Source organism: Sturnira hondurensis, unplaced genomic scaffold (genome assembly GCF_014824575.4).
Source record: "Sturnira hondurensis isolate 20B ecotype Veracruz unplaced genomic scaffold, ASM1482457v3 Scaffold0009087, whole genome shotgun sequence".
Classification (NCBI taxonomy): Eukaryota; Metazoa; Chordata; class Mammalia; order Chiroptera; family Phyllostomidae; genus Sturnira; species Sturnira hondurensis.
This window is the reverse complement of record NW_028081718.1, coordinates 579838-600406: the sequence shown is the minus strand read 5'-3', so window position 1 is coordinate 600406 and position 20569 is coordinate 579838. Positions and strand designations below refer to the sequence as shown.

General features: G+C 55.6%; 1 protein-coding gene across 9 annotated transcripts in view; it reads left to right on the top strand.

The window, feature by feature from the left end:
* EVI5L (ecotropic viral integration site 5 like) overlaps positions 1-19145 on the top strand; it is a 32795-nt gene extending 13650 nt beyond the window's left edge. For 6 of the 9 annotated variants that reach the window (XM_037056623.1, XM_037056622.1, XM_037056620.1 and 3 more), the window contains 18 exons: positions 351-567; positions 955-1179; positions 1283-1357; positions 2035-2160; positions 3576-3719; positions 3866-3955; positions 5067-5164; positions 5248-5308; positions 11134-11187; positions 12307-12339; positions 13322-13462; positions 15126-15254; positions 16584-16724; positions 16836-16991; positions 17088-17234; positions 17317-17412; positions 17494-17589; positions 17726-19145. In XM_037056623.1, the coding sequence (XP_036912518.1) occupies positions 351-567; positions 955-1179; positions 1283-1357; positions 2035-2160; positions 3576-3719; positions 3866-3955; positions 5067-5164; positions 5248-5308; positions 11134-11187; positions 12307-12339; positions 13322-13462; positions 15126-15254; positions 16584-16724; positions 16836-16991; positions 17088-17234; positions 17317-17412; positions 17494-17589; positions 17726-18004 (2308 nt within the window). In that variant the 3' untranslated portion in view covers positions 18005-19145. The remainder of the gene's footprint in view (positions 1-350; positions 568-954; positions 1180-1282; positions 1358-2034; positions 2161-3575; positions 3720-3865; positions 3956-5066; positions 5165-5247; positions 5309-11133; positions 11188-12306; positions 12340-13321; positions 13463-15125; positions 15255-16583; positions 16725-16835; positions 16992-17087; positions 17235-17316; positions 17413-17493; positions 17590-17725) is intronic. The other 3 variants (XM_037056617.1, XM_037056618.1, XM_037056619.1) reach the window with 3 other exon arrangements.
* Positions 19146-20569: the final 1424 nt, after the last annotated feature.

Below are 20569 nucleotides of genomic sequence, written 5' to 3'. Positions count from 1 at the left end.
CTCACCCTCTCTGCGCCTCATCTATAAAACATGGATCTGAACAAAAACCTGCCCTTCAGGGGTAGTACAAGACTCATTGAATTAACCCACATGCTTCTCAGCCCAGTGGACACAGAATGGGACAAACAAATGGCAGCCTCTGCAAGGACCCAAGATGGACCACAGTTCAGAGAGCTTAGGACTCTGGCCAACATCATTCAACAAGTGCCACACAGCAAGAACACTTTAGACCCAATCCCTGGTGGCCTCTGGAATCCCCAGGAGGAGGGGCCAGGCTCCTCAGCAGCCACCTGTCCCTAGGCAGTTACTGAAGCCCAGAGATCTGGGTGGGAGGTGCCTACACCCCGTAGTTGCCTCTACTGGCCCTTTCTGCCTAGGCTCCTAGAGGCCGATTCCAAGTCCATGCGCTCCATGAATGGCTCCCGACGAAACAGTGGCTCCTCGCTGGTTTCCAGCTCCTCAGCCTCCTCCAACCTGAGCCACCTGGAGGAGGACACATGGATCCTGTGGGGCCGAATTGCCAACGAGTGGGAGGAGTGGCGGCGCAGGAAGGAGAAGCTGCTTAAGGTGGCAGGGACGGTGGAGGTGGGTGGGCAGCTGGGCGGCCAGCAGGGGCAGGGTCCCGGCCCAGGCAGAGGGATGGAAGTGGAAGTGTGCGGGCACTTTCAGAGGGCTTTGCCAGAGGGAGAGGGGAGAGAGATCTGACCAGGTAAGTAGCTATCACACTGACATCTCAGGGACCCATTTGTTTCCTGCCCCACTATGTTCTGCGACAGACTGGGGGTAGTAGATTAAGCAGTGTAAATTCTGTCTGCAGTGCAAAGATGCAGCCGAGCTCTAAGCCGCATGCATGGCGTGGGCAAGCCTTGTCTTGGGGACTGGACTGGGTAGCTGTGAGGAGGCTGCACTGGGACAATGTCCAGCCTGGCCTCCTGCTGCCCACCCCGTCCCCAGGAGCTGATCCACAAGGGCATCCCACACCACTTCCGGGCTATCGTGTGGCAGCTCCTGTGCAGCGCCACAAACATGCCAGTCAAGAACCAGTACTCAGAGCTGCTCAAAATGTCCTCCCCGTGTGAGAAGCTGATCCGCAGAGACATTGCCCGCACCTACCCAGAACACGAGTTCTTCAAGGGCCAGGACAGCCTGGGCCAGGAGGTCCTCTTCAATGTCATGAAGGTAAGCTCACCCCACAGGAACAAGCACTGTCCACATTGCCTGCTGTCACTGCCCTGGCAGGATCCTGGCAGGACTCTACCCTGACACTGACGTCCCCTTGCAGGCATACTCACTGGTGGACCGGGAGGTGGGCTACTGCCAGGGCAGTGCCTTCATCGTGGGCCTGCTTCTCATGCAGGTAGGTGGCAGGGGCTGGGCTATGGCAAGGGCCAGCCCATCTGGGCTCTGCATCCAGAAGGTGGACAGAAGTAGGATGTAACCCTCTATCCAGAATTCTACAGTCAGAGCCTCCATCCTCTTCCACCTGTGACCTCTGATGGTCCCCAGGCCAAGTCCCTAGTGGGTGAGCACAGACGGGCTGACTTCCTGTCCTGTCTGCTGTACTATGCAGGGGATGGAGGGGCAGGCTGTCCTACTCAGTCATCTCCCAGGGCTGAACAGGGAACTCCAGGAGGGAACTTAAGTTGGCCAATGTGAACTTTATGGGGCTGGGGGTTTTGTCCAGAGAATCCAGGAGGCTTCAGAAGGGGAGAACAGAGATGCTATGAGTGGACCGAGAATGTCCCAACATTCTGCTCTGGAGGCAGCCAGACAAGCGGCTCAAGTCCCAGCCCCACTGGTCCCTGCCAAGTGGCCTTTGGCAAGTGACTTCAGTCTCAGGAGGTTACCCATCAGTAAACAAGGGTGACCAGAAGTTTATTGTGAGAGTTCGGGCAGCCCACACAGTCCACATTTAATAGACGTAAAGAGAATAGAAACAGGCCAAGCACAGTACTCTGGGGACATGAAAAGAGCAGCGAGTGTCCCCTCCTGCCCCTCCCACACTCACAGCCCCTGCTGGCCTGCCATCCCCAGATGCCTGAGGAGGAGGCCTTCTGTGTCTTTGTGCGGCTGATGCAGGAGTACCGCCTTCGGGAGCTCTTCAAGCCCAGCATGGCTGAGCTGGGGCTCTGCATCTACCAGTTCGAGTACATGCTGCAGGTGAGCGGGACCAGGGTGGCCCTGCCCCTCCCACTCCTCTGCAGCACACAGCCATGGACACCAACCTGGGCTGCCCCAGTGGGTCTCTTTAACTGAAAATTCCAGGGCTGAAAAATCAGGTCCAGATGTCCCAGCTCAGAAAGCAGCTCTAGTCTCCAGGGGGCCATGTGGCACTGTCCCCAAGTATACTTCCAGGACACGGCAGGGCCAGCCATCCATGGTGGGAGCTCCTGAGTGCTCTGGGCTCCCAGAGCCTGAGGGCACAGGGGTTAGGCTGGCTCTTACCAGACACATCCACAGCCCCCTTGTCTAACCCCAGGGTGGCAGAAGGAGGGAAAGTGTTGTCTGCCTGCCTTAGATGATTAGGGGAGAGCTGCAGATCTTTCTGTTGATAAACAGCAGCCCCCACAGGGGCTGCTCTTGGCTGGCAGGCAGAGCGGGTGCATGCAAGAGAAAAACACGCACATGCACATACATGTGCACACATACATACCTGGCCTGCTCCAAAGCCTGTCACAGTTGGAACTGTGACACTGCACAGCAGTTGGGGGTCAGGGGTTAAGGGGGACAGGAGGTGGACCCTAGGATGAGCCTGGTCATGAAAGCCCCACTCCTCAGGCCTGAAGGACTGGAAGGTACTATTGATCAAGGGGACCTGGCAATGCCAATAAGCAGGGGGCAGAGCAGGCAGAGAAGTGGCCCCACCCCAGCAGGGTAGCTGCAAGCTCCCACAGCAAAGTAGCTAAACAGCACCATGGAGCTCCTCGGCCTGCAGGGAACCCCAGGGCAGGTTATAGGGAGGGGGGTGCCATAGTCCCTCTGCCAGTGAAGAACATCCAGGGGGTCCTAACACTTTCCTCAGCCTCTTTCCCCAGTTTCTGTCGCTTTTCAGCAGTCTGAAGTTCAGGCCAATCAGACTGGCATCCCCTGAGCTTTGCTGGGCACAGCGCATCGTGAGGAGGCTGTGGGGAGACACAGCAACTGGCAGGTTATTGAATATAGGTTGAGCTGCAGTGAGCTCATGCCATGCCCACCTCTCACTGTCTGGGTGACCTTGAGGAGTTAGGAAAACCCAGCCCAAGCCTCAGAAGCTCCCTGTCGGCTGGTTGTAAGGATCCCATGAGCTGGGAGGAGAGCAGTCGGGCCAGTTCCTGCCCAGGGTGCACACCCAGCACCCATGAGCTGCTGCTATTCCTGCCACCCCTGCCTGTGTCCCCACCTCATGCTACTCAGTGTTCTGGGATGCTTCAGCCTCACCCAAACACAGTGCCAAGGGCACACAGAGGAAGGGAGCCAAGGGCAAATCAGGGAAGGCTTCCTGAAGGCAGGGGCAGCAAGATCCAGGGAGCCTGTGGGCATGGACAGCTGTGCCTGGTGCTGGCCTCACAGTGCTGGCCTCCTCCACCTACCCTCAGGAGCAGCTCCCGGACCTGAACACCCACTTCCGCTCCCAGAGCTTCCACACATCCATGTACGCCTCATCCTGGTTCCTCACACTCTTCCTGACCACCTTCCCACTGTCCGTCGCCACTCGTGTCTTCGACATTTTCATGTATGAGGTCAGAACCCCTTCAGCTCCTTCTTCTCCCAAAAGCCCCAAGCTGGAAACAAATACTGGCCAGGAAAAGGCCAGGGCTTGGGGAGGAGTCAGAGAGCTCCCCAGGAGAGCAGGACCAGAGAAGCACTATCGCCACCACCTTTGCAGGGCCTGGAGATTGTGTTCCGGGTGGGCCTCGCCCTGCTGCAGGTGAACCAGGTGGAGCTGATGCAGCTGGACATGGAGGGCATGTCTCAGGTGAGTCAAGGACCCGGGGAAAGATAAGGTTGCCAACCCCCAGCAGGGGTACCTAGACAGGTGAGTCTTCCTGTGAGATAAGAGGGCCTGGAGCTCTGAGCAGCCTGATCCTTCCCTGTCCTCTGTGACTCCTGAGGCCTCCGTGGAGAACCAGAGTAGGCCCTAAGGAGCCCCACGCTCTGCCAGACACAGTCCAGGGCCAGCAGCCTGGCAGTGGGGAGAGATGAAGGTCCTGGCTCTGGAAGATCCCACCCCCCCCACCTGCCCCAGATTTGTGTTCCTCAAAGCCTTTGTGGCAAATATAGTTATACTAGCCCAACCAAGGCCTTGGGTGTGGTTGTTGACTCCAGCAACTGGGCCAGTGAGGGCACAGGAGGGAGTTAGGGGTCTGGCCTGCCTGCCCCCCACCCCAGCTTTCCTGCCTGCTTCTTACTGCTGTGCTCCCCCATGCAGGCCCCTGCTCCCTCCCAGTGTCCTCCAGCTGGTACTTCAGGAAAGAATACACAAAGGCCATGGTTGTGTCCACAAACACGAGTGTTCATTGTCTCCAGCTGCCAGAGGGGGTCAGCTGGGCTGGGAGCAGGAGCCAGCCTGGCCCCAGCCAACAGCAAGCTGTGTCCACTGGTGGCTCACACTTAACCCTTTGTGGAGGCCTTGGGGGACCCCAGGCAAACAGGTGGACCACTGAGGGGTCTTCCCTCCAGGTTGCTCCTTGCTACCCCAATTCTAGAACCTCTTAATTCTCTGACTGCCACGGGGTACAATGTGCCTCCTCCTTCTTCCATGAAGGTGCCCTGTGCTCAGACCCCACCTCAACCCACCCCTGGGCCTTCGCTCTCCTACAGCCTGCTTTTCCCCTGCAAACTGAAGCTGTGGGTGCAGGTAGCTTCTCCCCAGGTGCCTGCTTCTTACACTCACTTGCTTCACAATGACGGAGCACCCACAACAGGCAGGCTGGGCACTGCCCTGGGTACATGGTGACACCCCAGGCAGACCTCCTCCCACCCTCCCTCCTGGAGTACCTGGGCCCTCCTCCAGGGCAGCAGGCACAGCAGGGTCTCCACGACCCCTCCCCACTTCCCACAGTCACTGAGCATCTGTGTCCCCACAGTACTTCCAGAGGGTGATCCCCCATCAGTTCGACAGCTGCCCAGACAAGCTGATCCTCAAGGCTTACCAGGTCAAGTACAATCCTAAGAAGATGAAGAGGTCAGTACCTAGTAGCCAGGGTGCTGGCAGGAAAGGGGTCTCTAAGGGTGGGACAGTGTCCACATCAGCCTTCTCCTCTGCAGGCTTGAGAAGGAGTACGCTGCTATGAAGAGTAAAGAGATGGAGGAGCAGATCGAGATCAAAGTGAGTCCCTGGGGACGGGGACAGGGGACAGGGACCAAGGCCCTTGGGAGCATCCCTCCCCACACAAGAGGCAGGCAGCCACTAGGGGTGACCCTACCCAATATACCAGGCACCCCAGACTGTCCTTGGGCTCTGGAGGTGTCCCTCCACCAGCTGCCCCTCACTTACTGCCTGACCAGTCTGAGGACCCACCTGGTGCTGGGGACCCAGCAGTGGTCAAGGTGGACCTGCCTTTATGGGGCTCCCATTGCAGTGGGCAGACAGTCAGTGAACCAGTAAAGTATAGAGTATGCATGCTAGAAAATGCTCTGGGCAAAATGTTGAGGGCAGATTGCTGCAGGCCTAGGGAACCGAGTGCTGAAGTTCCAACTCTCTGACACAAGGTTGGGTCCCCTGGCAACCAGCTGTGGGCCTAAGGAACTGGGGGGACATCAGGAAGGCTGCCCTCGATTGTGGAAGCCCCAGGGCCAGGGGCAAGCGGGAAGCCCTGAGGCAGGTAGAGGCCAGATGCCAAGAGGACAGGCCAGGGTATGGCACTCACCCATGGCCCCTGGATCCCCTGGTGCCTGGCCAGTCAGCCCCACTAGGTTTGGGGGTACAATTCTGTCATGAACTCCATTATGTGGGTTTCTCCCCACACCACCAAGCAAATCTCCAACAGCAGTGGGTATCCTACAATTCAGCTCAACTCTGACCCCATCTACTTGGAGACAGCATCGGAGCCCACATGTTAAGGGTACTATCCCACAAGACTGCTGCTTCCCTGTTCAGAAGCCAGTCTCAAGTCCAGATAGTCACCTCTGCTCCTGAGCAGCTGGCTATAAATCACAGGTTTCTGTGATCCCCTCCCCAGGCCTGATTAATTTGCTAGAGTGGCCCACAGAACTCAGAGAAACGTTACTTGCTAGGTCACTGCTTTGTTATAAAGGGTCTAAGTCAGGAACAACCTGACTTAGAGATGGAAGAGATGTGCAGGGCCTGTATGGCAAAGGGCACAGACCTTCCACACCCTTTCTGTGTGCACCATCCTCACAGCACCACCAACCACTCACCAACCTGGAAGCTCTCCAAACTTTGTCCTGCCGAGTTTTATGGGGTTTCATTACACAGGCATCACTGATTACATCATCGGCCATCAGCAGCTGATTCAACCTCCAATCCATCTCTCTTCCCCAGAGATTTGGGCATAGAACTGAAATTTCCAACCCTCTGACACATGGTTGGGTCCCCTGGCAACCAGCCCCCATCCTTAGGTGACTGAGGGGCTTTCCAAAGTCACCTGGTTAACATAACAAAAGACACCTTTATCCCTCTCCTCACTTAGGGAATTCCCAGGATTTTAGGCACTCTGAGCCAGGACTGCATGGAAGACCAAATACATATTTCTTGCTATAAATCAAAATGTCAAAAGGGATTTCCTGAGTGTGCAGTCTCTGAACTCAGTCTTTTTTAAAATATATTTTATTGATTATGCCATTACAGTTGTCCCATTCCCCACCCCTTCATCCCCTTACACTCTGCACACCTCCTTCCCCCATTCCCCCCACTTTAGTTCATGTCCATGTGTCACAAGCTCTTTAGCTTCTACATTTCCCACACTACTCTTGCCCTCCCCCTGTGTATTTTCTCCCCACCGTCTATGCTACTTAGTCTCTGTATCTTCTCCTCCCTTTTCCTCCTCCCACTCCCCTGTTGCTAACCCTCCATGTGATTTCCATTTCTATGGTTCCACTCCTGATCTAGCTGTCCACTTAGTTTGCTTTTGTTTTCCGTGTGATTGTTAATAACTGTGAGTTTGCTGTCCTTTCACTGCTCATATTTTTTATCTTCTTTTTCTTAGATAAGTCCCTTTAGCATTTCATATAATAAGGGCTTGGTGATGATGAACTCCTTGAACTTGACCTTATCTGAGAAGCACTTTATCTGCCCTTCCATTCTAAATGAAAGTTTTGCTGGATAAAGCAATCTTGGATGTAGGTCTTTGGATTTCATGACTTGGAATACTTCTTTCCAGCCCCTTCTTGCCTGTAAGGTCTCTTTTGAGAAATCCGCTGACAGTCTGATTGGTACTCCTTTGTAGGTGACTGTCCCCTTATCCCTTGCTGCTTCTAGGATTCTTTCCTTCATTTTAATCTTGGCTAATGTAATTATGATGTGCCTTGGGGTGTTCCTTCTTGGGTCCAACTTGTTTGGGACTCTCTGAGCTTCCTGGACTTCCTGGAAGTCTATTTCCTTTGCCAGATTAGGAAAGTTCTCCTTTATTATTTGTTCAAATAAGTTTTCGACTTGTTGCTCTTCCTCTTCCCCTTCCAGCATCCCTATAATTCAGATGTTGGAATGTTTAAAGATGTCCTGGAGGTTCCTAAGCCTCTCCTCATTTTTTTGAATTCTTATTTCTTCATTCTTTTCTGGTTGGATGTTTCTTCTTTCTGGTCCACTCCATTGAGTTGAGTCCCAGTTTCCTTTCCATCACTATTGGTTCCCTGTGCATTTGCTTCATTTCACTTAGTGTAGCCTTCATTTTTTTCATCTAATTTGTGACTCAAATCAACCAGTTCTGTGCGCATCCTGATCACCAGTATTTTGAACTGTGCATCTGATAGGTTGCTATCTCTTGGTTGCTTAGAAGTATTGGCTCTGGGGCTTTGAGCTGTTCTTCTGCTTGAGCCATAATGTTTTGATCTGTCCATGCCTGTTACGTGTGAAGGGTGAAAGCTTAGGTGTTTACCAGGGCGAGTCAATCCAGTTACTGGGTTGTGATGGGGGCAGGGTCAGAGAAGGAGAAATGGCGTTTGTTCCACTCTCTCTTGGATTTCAGTCCCCTCTGCCACTTCCCACAAGCAAATTGGGCCCTTCTGGTGCTGGTTCCCGGGTGGGTGGGCTTGTGTACATTCTAGGACTCTGTGGGTATCTCCAACGAACTCTTCTGTGAGTCTGGGAGCCTCTCCCAGCATCTCAACCCCCAAAAGTTATTTCATTTGGTGCTTTTAGGCTTTATTTTTTGGCACTGGGGCCCTGTGTTGCGCAGTCTGTCTCACTGACCATTTTTTCACCTGGTTTATCTGTGCATGAATGTGTGACCACGGTAAGCCAGCCACCTTGCGCCCTCACTGGGTCTGCCCAGGTGTCCTCCTGTGCGCCTGGGTTGGTCTGGCAGCCACTGCTTTTCCCTGCCACGACCCTTCTCTATAGGCTGCTGACTCCACCCCTCCTACCGGTCTGGATGAATGGTTCGTTGTTGTTGGACTTCCATACAGTTCAATTTCTTTGCCTGTTTTAGTTGTGTTTTTGTTTCTAAATCTTTATTGTCCTTAAATTTGGTTGTGCGAGGAGATACAGTGTTTCCACCTATGCCTCTATCTTGGCCTGAACCCAGTCTTCCCACCCTCTTTCCCTCTGCTTTCATCCCTCCAAACATGATTTTAATTATTCATTCAACAAACAGTTATTGAGCACCTACTTTGTGCCAATCACAGCAGAGATTGAGGGCCCCCAGTCCAATGGGGATAGAGGCACCAATATAAACACAAATGCCAACACAGCCTTGCTCTGTCCTGTGTACAGACTGGCAGAATCCCACAATGGCTGGGACTGGAGTCCCACAGATGAGGGTTGAAATCCCAGCTCTATTGCAGACCAGCTGTGTGGCCTAGGAAGGTGAATTCACCTCTCTGACACCTCTCAGTGTCCCCTTCTGCACAATGGGAATGACACTTGCTCTGCTGTTCAAATCAGTATTCTTATCACCACCACTGCTATTATCATCCCAACCTTCTCCGGAAATGCAGAGACAGAAGCTAGATTATAATTCAGGTCACCTGCCACCCATACCTGAGGGGGAGACAGGGCATCATTTGTCCCTGTTTGTTGGGCTTCCAGAAATAGTTTTGTGTCCTGAATTTTTAAGCATCTATCTTTCTCAGGAGTGGCAACCTGACTGATGCACCTGTCCAAAAGTGTGTGTGTGTGTGCACACATGTCTTGCTCATAAGCAGACAAGGGCATGCTCCCATCTGGTGACTATGAGGGCCCAGACCCTCAACCACATGCCCAGCCTGGAAACTTCCTGCAAGAAGATCCTTAGCACCGCACAGGTGTTACAGGACTCAAGCAGGACTTTCTCCCTTGGCCTTGCCCTGTGTGCTCTTTCACCTTTAGTCTGTTTGAAAATGTACCTGGGCTTTGTTTTAACCAAGTATGGTAGGGTGGCCGACACAGAGACAACTGCCTTTGAAAGAAGAGTTTGTTGCTCATGGTTCCCAAGAATCGGGGTCACCACCCCATGCAGGCCACATGGTGCTGATCAGCACCAGGGTCAGTCAGGAGACAGTGGGATCAAGGGGGAGAGCAGAGGCCACAGCCTTTATTGTGGCTTTGCAGCAAAGGCATGGGCACAGCAGGGTAAGCAAGTTCAGTGAGTTCAGGATTGACCAATTTGAATAATTTCAGGAGTTATAGGAGTGGTCCCTAGTTGTCCTATGGCAATTTAGGACAAGGGAAATATTGGCTTGGTGGGTGAGAGTTAAATAAGAAAGGGGGGTCACTCTGGATGGGCTGGTTTGCCTTGGCAGGCAGGCTGTTTACTATCTGTAGGGATTAACTAGTCCTGGGGGGCAGTGTCTCCAGGATTAGCAAGGCCGAAGGATGTCAAAGCATCAAAAATACAGAAAAATTTTTTCTGTATTTCTGTAAAACTTCCAGTCTTACATAGCACCCCCCCATAGATCTTGTTTTCTTTCTTCCTCATTCTCATTTTTTAATAAGCAGGAGAGATGAGTTTTCGGTAGGGCCTATCCAGCTCCTCCAAGGATGGCCTGTGCTTATGCCAAAGAGACATCAGAGAAATCGAAAGGTCATGGGTCAAGACTCTGGATTCCAGATCACTGTGAGGGGTAAAGAACTGTGCTTGAAACAGCTTGGGAGACTCAGGCAAGACATTGTCCCCCTCCAATCAGTTTCCCATCTGTGACATGAGTCAATGGACATCAGTTAAGTCTGCCACCTCTCTGACCAGTTGCTTCCTAGGAATGTTCTGGATGTTTCCATCATCTTTTTCTCCCTGGAAGAAACCAGGAACTGTTCTGTGTGATCTACAGGGAGGCAGAGCCCTCACAAATCTGCTGATCGAAACTGTTTGTGCACCTACTTCTTAACAGGCACATAGGTAGAGACTAATTATAAGGCATATGAAAACCTCACCTGCTGTAGGGAAACCTAAAACCACAAATATCTAACCAGAATCCACCAGGGCAGGATGCAAGGTAAAAGCAAGGAAGCTGGCCTCCCCCTAGCTGGGGGTGGGGGGGAGTGACAACGCTCTGGCACAGCTAGGTGGCTTTCAGTAGGTCACAGAGATGTAGCTGTCAAACTGAAGGAAGCATGGATGTTCAGCAAGACCCCTTTTCCTGGACCCAAATTTTGAGAGGAGTTTGTCTACTGAGATTGGACTCTGGGGCTGGAGGCAAAGCAGTGAGTGGCAGGGGTTGTCTGTCTGACAGCAGCTTCTCCCAAAACACAGAGGCTTCTGCCCTGCAGGAGGTAGACAGGCCCAGGCAGGGGATAGAAACAGATCCCCAAGGAGGACATGCATGCATCCCACAGTGTGTATCCACAAAAGTACTCACATTATTTTTACTGAACCAAGGCTTATTTAAAAAAAAACAAACATAATGAGCCATCTAAATGGGGCTTAGCCCTGTTTTTCTGGGATCACTGGCCCAGAATGTAAGCCTCTGGGTCTGTCCTGCCCAGTGGTGCCCTGGGGGACAGGCTTCTGTACAGAAGTGGAGACAGGGTCTGATGTGCTCTCCCGTCTCCCCACATAGAGGCTTCGAACGGAGAACCGGCTCCTGAAACAGCGGATTGAGACCCTGGAGAAGGTGAGGGGTGTGACCATCAGCCTGTGGCCCTGAACCCTCCAGGACCCAGGCAGGACCCAGCAGCCAGAGGCCCAGCCAGCCCCTTGCTTCAGGCCCAGGCCCCACCAGGAGCCCCACTGACATTTGAGCTGCTATATAATCTGGCCAGGGAAGAACTTAGTTTAGGGCTCAGGGTTGAGTTATAACCTGGTTACCTGCAAACACTACAACCCATTTGTGTCTGGTGCCCTCCGGGGCTGCCGGGGAGGAAAGGAGGAGGTGCAACTGCTACTTTGACTGTGGTGGCTGGAACTGGGCCATAAAGCACACCCCACCCATCCTGTAATCTGGAAGCCTTACCCTCAAAAGAAAAAAGATGGGAGTGGAGGGGTAGGGGGTGGTCTTGCCACCAGCTCCATTGTGGGGTACCACAACCTTGATCCTGGCCCCATTTAAAAATCTTTAAACTTTTTTTAAAAGATTTTCTTTTTTAGAGGGGAAGGGAGGGAGAAAGAGAGGGAAAGAAACTTCAGTGTGTGGTTGCCCCTTGCACACCCCCTACTAAGGACCTGGCCTGCAACCCAGGCATGTGCCCTGACTGGGGATCAGACCAGAGACCCTTTGGTTCTCAGGCTGGCACAGAATTGACTGAGCCACACCAGCAAGGGCCAGCCCAGACTTTTTTTTACAGATGGAAGTGGTGGTGGGGAGGCCCCCACTTCTTGCTCCACCCTCATTTTCACTTGATCCTCCACTGACCACAGGTTGTCCACAGGATTTTATTGCCCTTGCCCCAAGACCTTCATTCTTGTTCAGCCTCTAATTGAAACTTTCTGAGTTTTCCCAGTTGGCCCAAGCCTGGCTGAACCTAGACGGGGCAGCTGTGGGCACCCTCGCCTCCCAGTTCAGCTCATACACACAGACCCCTCTCCTGGAAAGAGCTGGCTCTAGCTTTGGTCTACCTCCAGGTCCTCTCCTGCTGGTTCTCTGGTTCTTGGGTCTCACTCCTGTTGCCCTGCTTCTAGAGATAGTCCACTGCATTAGTGACAAGTGGTTCTTGTCTGTCTCTCCCCCTCTCCTGTCCCCGTGCCTTCCGCTCTGCCTCCTCCCTCTGTTGCTGGAAACCCCCTCGCCTGGTAGGAGAGCGCTGCTCTGGCTGATAGGTTAATCCAGGTACTGTAGCTTTTCATCTCACTCTTCCTAGTCTCTACATGTGACAGCCAATAATGGGCTTTTCCCTGGTCACTGCCATCCCAGGGGCAAGGGGTGAAGGACTGGTACCATGCATGGGGGTGGCTAGGGACTACTTCTCAAAGACAGAGGTGTCCTTCTAGAGGAGGGGGCTGTGCATATGCAAATGTGTCATCTGGGTGTGTCTGTGAGTGTAATATATGCACAGGGACACAGAGCCCCCTCCCTCCAGAGGACACAGGAGGGGTCAGAAACCCTGAGGGTGCATCCGTATATGCACAGGCCTTGCCATGTGCTGAGCCCTACCCCACCACCACCCACGAACACAGCCCCACCCCTTTTGGCCCTTCACGCTCCTCTCTGCTGCCCTCTGCAAGGCCTGCCAGCTTCTCTCAGTCACCTGCTTCTGCCACCTCATCTTGAATGGCTTTATCTGGAAGCTTCTGCCTGCTGCCTGGTGGCTCTGAGCTTGGAATGGGGGGACCCACGTGGGGTGGGGTGAGGGGATGAGGCTGGTGGAGTAGATCTTTATCCCTTGGCAGGTAAGGGCCCCAAGGTCCAGGATTGGGGAAAGCCGGGGGCAGGTGTATTCCAGCCCCCAGCACTCAGCTATCCCCACCCTCAGCAGCAGAGCCCAGCCTCTGGTGTGTCCATGGATAAGGACTTGCTTCTCCTCCTGTGGGACAGAGGCTGAACACCAGAAGCTGAGAGGGGATGGAGCTGTCAGCAGCCCCAGCCCTGGGGTCTCCATTTATCCCTCACAGGGCCTGGGGCCCAGGTGGCGGTGCATGTCTTTCTCCAGGCTTCTCCTGGTGTCCTGTACCTGCCTACCCCTCACTCCTGTCCCCAGGCCCCGTGGGGCACCCATCCCAGACTCTAAGTGAAGGAGGCCTCTCCCTCTCCTGTGCCGCTTTGACTCTCCTCGGGCCTCCCCCTCACTGCCCCCTGTCCTCACTGGGCTCAGGGACAGGTGACACGGGCACAGGAGGCTGAGGAAAACTATGTCATCAAGCGGGAGCTGGCGGTGGTGCGGCAGCAGTGCAGCTCAGCGGCAGAGGACCTGCAGAGGGCACAGAGCACCATCCGGCAGCTGCAGGAGCAGCAGGTACCAGGAGCTGCTCACCACCACCCACTTCGGACTGGGGAGTCAGCCCTATAGTTTCTCATTAGTGGGGGGGGGGGGCGCACTCAGAACTGAGTGCATATTCTCTCCCAGCCATCAGCCCCTGACCTGAGGGAGACCCCTGCGGTTTCCATGTTCCACCACACATTTGGGTGCTTGGCCCTCCGCACTGAGACCGAGGCAGCCAGCCTCTTCTGCCTCTGGTCTCAGAATAGGAACCAGGCTCCCTTCCTGGCACAGGCATTCAACCTTAACGGATGGTACTGTGATTTCCTGGTGTCTCCCCAAAGTCTTCAGGGCTATTAGGCTTCCCCAGGGAGCAGTCCTGCAGGGTAGGAATGAGGATGAAGGACAGGAGGAGGTGCTCTCCTCCAGTACTCAGAAGAGAGTCTGGTCTGTGCCCAATGCCCTGAGCTGGCAGGGTGGGAATGAGGCAACCCTGCGAGTCTGTTGTGGGGTCTTGAACATAGTGTTGGGTGGGGCTTACAGGGCTAGAACACTAGGCAAAGGGTCTGCTTCTCCCTAAGGTGGCTTTTAGAACCTTCCTTCAGCTCTACCCAGCAGGCTTCCTTCCTTACATGATGACCTGCCAGCAGCTGCAGCCCCCAAGCTGAGTGTTCGTGGGGGCACATGCCCTGGAGGGGCAGGGAAAGATGCCATAGGTTCCTCAGACCCCTGCGATTTGGGCCTGATTTCAGCAGAGCATGGCAGCGAGGTGGGATCCCTGATTTACATAAACCACAGGTGCCCAAGAAATAATGGGTGGGGAGAAGGAGGGGTTGTCCCCTGGGAGACCCCCTCAACCAGACCTGGAGACCTTGGCTCAGGCCTTAATTCAGGAATTCGGTACCCATGGATCTCAGAGAGCCAAACTGATGGAGGGCAGCAAGCAAACCTGGGTACTGGGCAGGAGACCAGTGGGGAAGTAGGTGGTATCAGGCAGGGATGGGGTCTGGGCCGGTGGGGCTGAGGCAGTCTCCCAGAGAACCACCCTGCCAGGCCATGGGGCACTGAGATGGGGACCCAGCTCCAGCCCCAGGAGCTTTCCTGCAGCTCCAGCTGCCAGTCTCCTTTACTGGGCCCAGGTGGCACCTGTCTGAGAAGCCTCAGCACTGAGAAAGAAGTACCCCAGAAAACTCTTTTCCCATCTTTCCTGTTTTGAAATGGAGGAGGGGGAAGGAAGAAGGCGAAGAAAGAGGGACACGAGTGCCATAGCCCTGAGTCCTGCCCTACTGCAGCCCACCACGTGACTAGGCCACAAGCCACACAGCAGGAACCCATCCTCCTTGGAGAACCCATCCTCCACACCCAGTCCAGCAATCCTGGGAACAGCCAAGAGCATCCCTCAGGGCTATCCTGAGGCCATGGAAGGTCCCCTTCTGAAGGTTCCCTCTGTGTGATTTTCCCAGAAAGGAGGCTAAGTCTGGCCATCAGGGTCCCCATGATGGGATTCAGCTCTCCTCCCAAGAGGACAGAAGGCACAGGAAGAGGATCCAGGGTTTCTCCTCACCCACAGACTGAGCCTCCTCTAGCCCAGGGGTTCTGGGAAGTAGGGGGCAAGTCCTGGGCTCACAGCCAGCCAGCAGGAAGGCTCCCCACCCTCCAGCTGCAGCCTGGCCTGATGCAGCCCTCCACCTGCCCCCAGGATAACCCTCGCCTTACCGAGGACTTTGTGGCCCACCTGGAGACTGAGCTGGAGCAGTCACGGCTTCGGGAAACAGAGACATTGGGAGCCCTGCGGGAAATGCAGGACAAGGTTTTAGACATGGAGAAGGTGGGACTGGGCAGGCCAGTGTTGGGGGGACTCTGGGAAAGGGGAGGTGGGGTGCTGCATGTGTCTAAGGAGGTACACAACCAGGTCTGAGCCCAGGAGAAGGGCTGTCAGAAGGGTCAGAGGAGAGTGTTCTGGCATCATATTCCCTTGCATCAGTAGTCCCTGAAGAACCCAAGACCACTTCCCCCATCGTCTCCCCAGGAGGGTCTGGGAAGATGGGAAGTGAGTCCTTCACCTCTAAAACCCTCTCAGGTCCTAGAGGGAAACACACAAACACACACACACATCAGGTCACCCCCACCTTCGTGCACTATGTACCAGCACTATAATGGCTTCCATGGGCTTCCTAGACAGCCTGACCCACCTGTGCGTCCCTCAGTCCCTAGGTTCCAAGAAGGAGAGAAAAGGAAGAAAGGCCCCGGCCCAGCAGGGCTGCTCACCCAACCCCCACCTTCAAAGAGACATCACCCAGGGGACAACTAAGGGCCACCCCCTTCTGCCTACAGCCCTGAAGGGGGCCCCAGGCCTGCGGGATCCCTCCCCAGCTTCTTTCACACCGACTCAGTCAGTATTGACTCAGCTTCCACAAAGCTGCCAGATGAGAGCAGCAGCCACCCCAGGCACCTGGAGCCTGCCCCTGCCGGGTGTCTCTACCATAGCCTCTCAGTCCCCCAGTCCAGAGCTGTGCTGCCTTCCACCTTCCTCCACCTCAGAGAGAAATGTGCACGAGTAGACCCTGCCTCCCAGATCCAAACAAGGGTCAGTGAGGTCCTAGGGCAGCAAGCTGGATTTTGTTCCAGGAGGCCAGAACATAAATCTCCCATCCCTGAGCCATTGGGAGGCCAGGACAGGGCCAAGACTGACCCTCAGTGGGTTTTCAGGAAGAAGGGCTGCCTGGGAGGGAGCAGGGTACAGGGTTTGGAGGCTCAGTCTTCTCAGCCTCATGCTGGTCATGGGCACCATGGGGGTGGTCTCAGAGTCCCAGGTGGGTAGGTGCTGGTCCTCACCCAGCCTGTCTGGTATCCTCAACAGTAACACTACAGAGGCCTTACACTTTATGGGGTTGCCCTAAGCCAGTCCTCTGAGAGAGCAGGTGCTGTTCTCAGAGCCATTTTGTAAGTGAGGATTTGCAGCTGGGGCCACAGAGGACGATTTGCTCCCCACGGGCCTGGTCCACCTTCCCAACAAATCCTGGGTTCAGGGTGCACCCTCTCCTGGCCACTGCCCAAGGTGCAGCCCAAAAGAAATGAGAGGTGGCATCTCAGCCCTCAGGTAGGGGTTGCACAACTACCGGCTGCCCTAGGCTCTGACTGCTCCCATCCTCCTCAGAGGAACAGTTCACTGCCTGATGAGAACAATGTGGCCCAGCTGCAAGAGGAGCTGAAGGCGCTCAAGGTGCGAGAGGGCCAGGCAGTGGCTTCTGCAAGGGAGCTGAAGCTACAGCTGCAGGAGCTCTCAGACACCTGGCAGGTGAGGGCCTGGCCAGAGAGCAGGAAGCAATCCTGCAATCAGGAGGTCTGCCACCCTCTGGGCCTAGGGGGCTTCAGAGCCCCTGGGCTGACCACCCGCCTCTGTCGGCAGGCCCATCTGTCCCGCGGGGGCCGCTGGAAGGAGTCCCCAAGGAAGCTGGTCCTGAGCGAGCTGCAGGACGAGCTGATGAGTGTACGTCTCCGCGAGGCCCAGGCTCTGGCAGAGGGCCGGGAGCTGCGGCAGCGTGTGGTAGAGCTTGAGACACAGGTGGGCTGCAGCCGCCCTCTCAGGGAGGGACTTGGTGTCCACAGTCGGCCTCCTGGCTAGCCCATGACCCCGGCCTGTTCGTCCTCAATCCCCCAGGACCACATCCACCGCAACCTTCTGAATCGTGTGGAGGCAGAACGCTCGGCGCTGCAGGAGAAGCTGCAGTACTTGGCTGCGCAGAACAAGGGGCTGCAAACGCAACTGAGCGAGAGCCGCCGCAAGCAGGCTGAGGCCGAGTGCAAGGTGCCCCTCTCCCGGATCCCGCCTTCCCACCCCCACCCTTGCCTGCCTCGCCCTTGACCCGCCCTCTCCCCACTACCCTCAGAGCAAGGAGGAGGTGATGGCTGTGCGCCTGAGAGAGGCGGACAGCATGGCGGCGGTGGCTGAGATGCGGCAACGCATTGCGGAGCTGGAAATCCAGGTGCTGGGTGGGGCACGGCAGGGTATAGGGCAATGTGGGTACAGGATGCCACCTGACCCCTGCACCCTGGCTCTCCCACAGAGGGAGGAGGGCCGCATCCAGGGCCAGCTGAACCACTCGGACTCCTCACAGTACATCCGCGAGCTCAAGGACCAGATCGAGGAGCTAAAGGCTGAGGTGAGCGCAGGAGTGGCCAGAGAGCCCCGCGTGTCCTCAGCTGGTGTCAGGCCAGGAGTCAGTGCCTGGGGTGCGGGAGAGAAGGGTGCCCAGCATCGCATGAGTCCACACCTCCAACGTGTTGGTCCTGCCTCAGGTGCGGCTACTGAAGGGCCCGCCGCCCTTTGAGGACCCGCTGGCCTTCGATGGGCTAGGTCTGTCGCGACACCTGGATGAGGACTCTCTGCCATCATCAGATGAGGAGTTGCTGGGCGTGGGTGTGGGCGCAGCCCTGCAGGATGCACTCTACCCGCTGTCCCCTCAAGATGCGCGCTTCTTCCGCCGTCTGGAGCGGCCAGCCAAGGACAGCGAGGGCAGCTCGGACAGCGATGCTGATGAGCTGGCCACACCCTATAGTCAGGGCCTGGACAACTGAGGCCCTGTCCTTGAGCCCAGTGCCTGGGGTGGGGGGTTGGGGGCACCTCCCTGGGCCTCCAGGGCCACACTTAAACTCCACACCAACCCCAAGGGGTGTGGCAGGGTGCAGAGGGTAGAGTTGGAGCCTGAGGATCCTCAGGGTACCTGTCACACTCACCCTCCCCAGCACTGTTTAACCATCATGGTCTGCACCCCTCCAGGTCCAGTTATCTGGAGGGTCTGCCCCTGTGAATGCAAGGGCATGAGAGGACACAGAGGTCCCAGGACTGGAGAGCAAAAAGCTCCCTATTCCTACCCAGCCTCCTTCTGGGACAAGGAGGGCCCTGCTGGGAAGGGCCCAGGAGCTGGAGGAGGCCTGAGGAAGAAGGGGCCACTCTGGGCTGGATGTCAATACCCCATGGTGCCCCTGGGGACCCTTGGCAGCCAGGGACAGATGGCCAAGCTGGACTTTCCTGCCTGATGCAGGTCTCGTGGCCCCTGAGCAGAAACCAAAGTGCCCCCTACTGTGTGCAGGGCCACCTGGGGTGCACACAGCCAGGGAGCCAGACAGGGGCAATGTCTGTCCCTGCTTCTTGGGGCCAGAGCAGCAGTACAGAAGTCAGGAAACCCTGTCCCCAGTGCCCCTCTATGAGACACCTCTATCACCCCATCTTGATGGAGGGGCTCCCCACCCAGTCTAGCCTCTGCAGGGGGTTCCCAGCCTCCACTTCCCTTCCTTCCCTGGGTCCCCAGCCCCACCCTCCAGCCAGGGCCAGGCCCCAGGGGAGGAGGCTGCTCAAAGGAGTGGTGTCCTCATGCCTCCCTCCTCGTGGTGGTCCCGTCGTCTCTGCAGAGTCAGAGCCAAGAACGGTGCCAAAGTCCAACTATGCTCCCCAGACGTCTCCCTGCAAAGGACTTCTGATGCTCTTGGGGCTCCTGGAGCAGCCTCCTTGGCGCCTCCTGGAGTGGGGAATTCATGTTCAGTGCCCACTTCCCAGTTACCCACTTCTCAGTGTTACAAAGCCTGGGGACCAGGGTGGGCACTGCAGGGCTCTCCCATGTGCCTCCCACACTGCCCACCACCATTTGCACACTGCCTGTTCATACTCCACATGTTGCCCAGGTGGGGATAGAAAATAAAGTGTATTTACACAGTGACAGACAAGGAACACTGAGTGGGGCAGGCCTGGGAGTAAAAGGACTGCAAGCAACCTCAGGGCCCCAGCTGGTTGTCCAGCAAAGCACAGGGAGGGGAGCAGACCATCCTCGTCTTTGGGAGCATCCCAGAGAGGCAGAAGTCATAGCAGGCCAGCAGGGGGTCCAAAGAGGTGCCCAGGCTGGGGTGCAGCATGAAGAGGGAAGAGTACTTGCTGGTTCAGTGTGAGAAAAAGTGTGCAGTTGGGGAGAGATGGACAGTATGCAGAGAACAGGTCAGAGAGGCTCTCAATGTCAGGCTCACAGGTGAACACTGATAGCCTGGCATTTTCAGAAGGGTGGCCCTGGAGATGGTGAGGACAAGGAGCGTGATTTCCCTTCTGGGTGACTCAGCTTGGGCCTCCTCTGAGACAAGTGGAGCAATTTGGAGTCTTAGGGTCTGGTTGTGTTCATTCAGCACATACTTCCTGAGGCCTTCCAGGGGCTTTGCCCCATTCTTGGCTCTAAGTGATCCCCAGGGTAGTCGAGGTGAAAACACTGGTGCAGGGATGGGGGGCTGAGCCTTCATGCTGATGTGAAAAGTGCCCAGTAGGTGAATGAGCAGGAGATAGGGAAGGTTTCCTGGAGGAGGGGTGCCAGAGCCAGATCCAAAGGCAAAAGCATAAAGGCAAGACATGGCAGGGACCAGAGGAAGCACATGATAGAAGGAACAGGAGAAAGTGGGCATGGCCAGACCAGGAAGGGGTTTCTTCAGTTGGGAGCCAGTTTGCACTTTTGAACTGAGGACACAGGGGTGCTATGGGGGGCTTAGGTGAGGGGAGTACCATCAGACAGACCACAGTGTTGGGGATTAGTGAGGAGGCCAGGATGAAGACCAAACTGAGCTGGGCAGTGTGGGGAGAGTGAATGGGGGCTCCCCTCAACTGAAAGGGGACTTCTGAACAGCAGGGCAGGATGCCAGTTACGCCTTGGGACAGCCAAGTTCCACATATTGTCCCATCATTCAACAGCTCCTATGGGCCACGCACCATTCCCATCACAGAGATTTAACAGTAAGACTCCACCAGTTTTTATCTCCCCTGCTCCCACAGGGTAATTCCTACCCCACGATGGCACAGGACCCCAGGGGGAACTGTCTAAGGTTCTGCCCTGCTCACTCTTGGGGTTGTCCTTGAGGTGCCAGCTGCACAGTAGGTTATGAGCCAATCCCTACCTTTGGGCATGTCTCACATTCTACAAAAGACCCATGGGTCCTTGCCATGGCTCAACTAGAAAAAACTGGTTTGCCACAGCACACATTGGCTTCGAGGGGTGGAAGTAGTGCTCAGCTGGGACCAGGTTCATTTCTCCTCAGACCCTAAGTTGGGAGGCCACCGCATTTGGGGCAGGGACAGGCAGGACCGGGTGATCAGTGTCTCACAGGAACCTG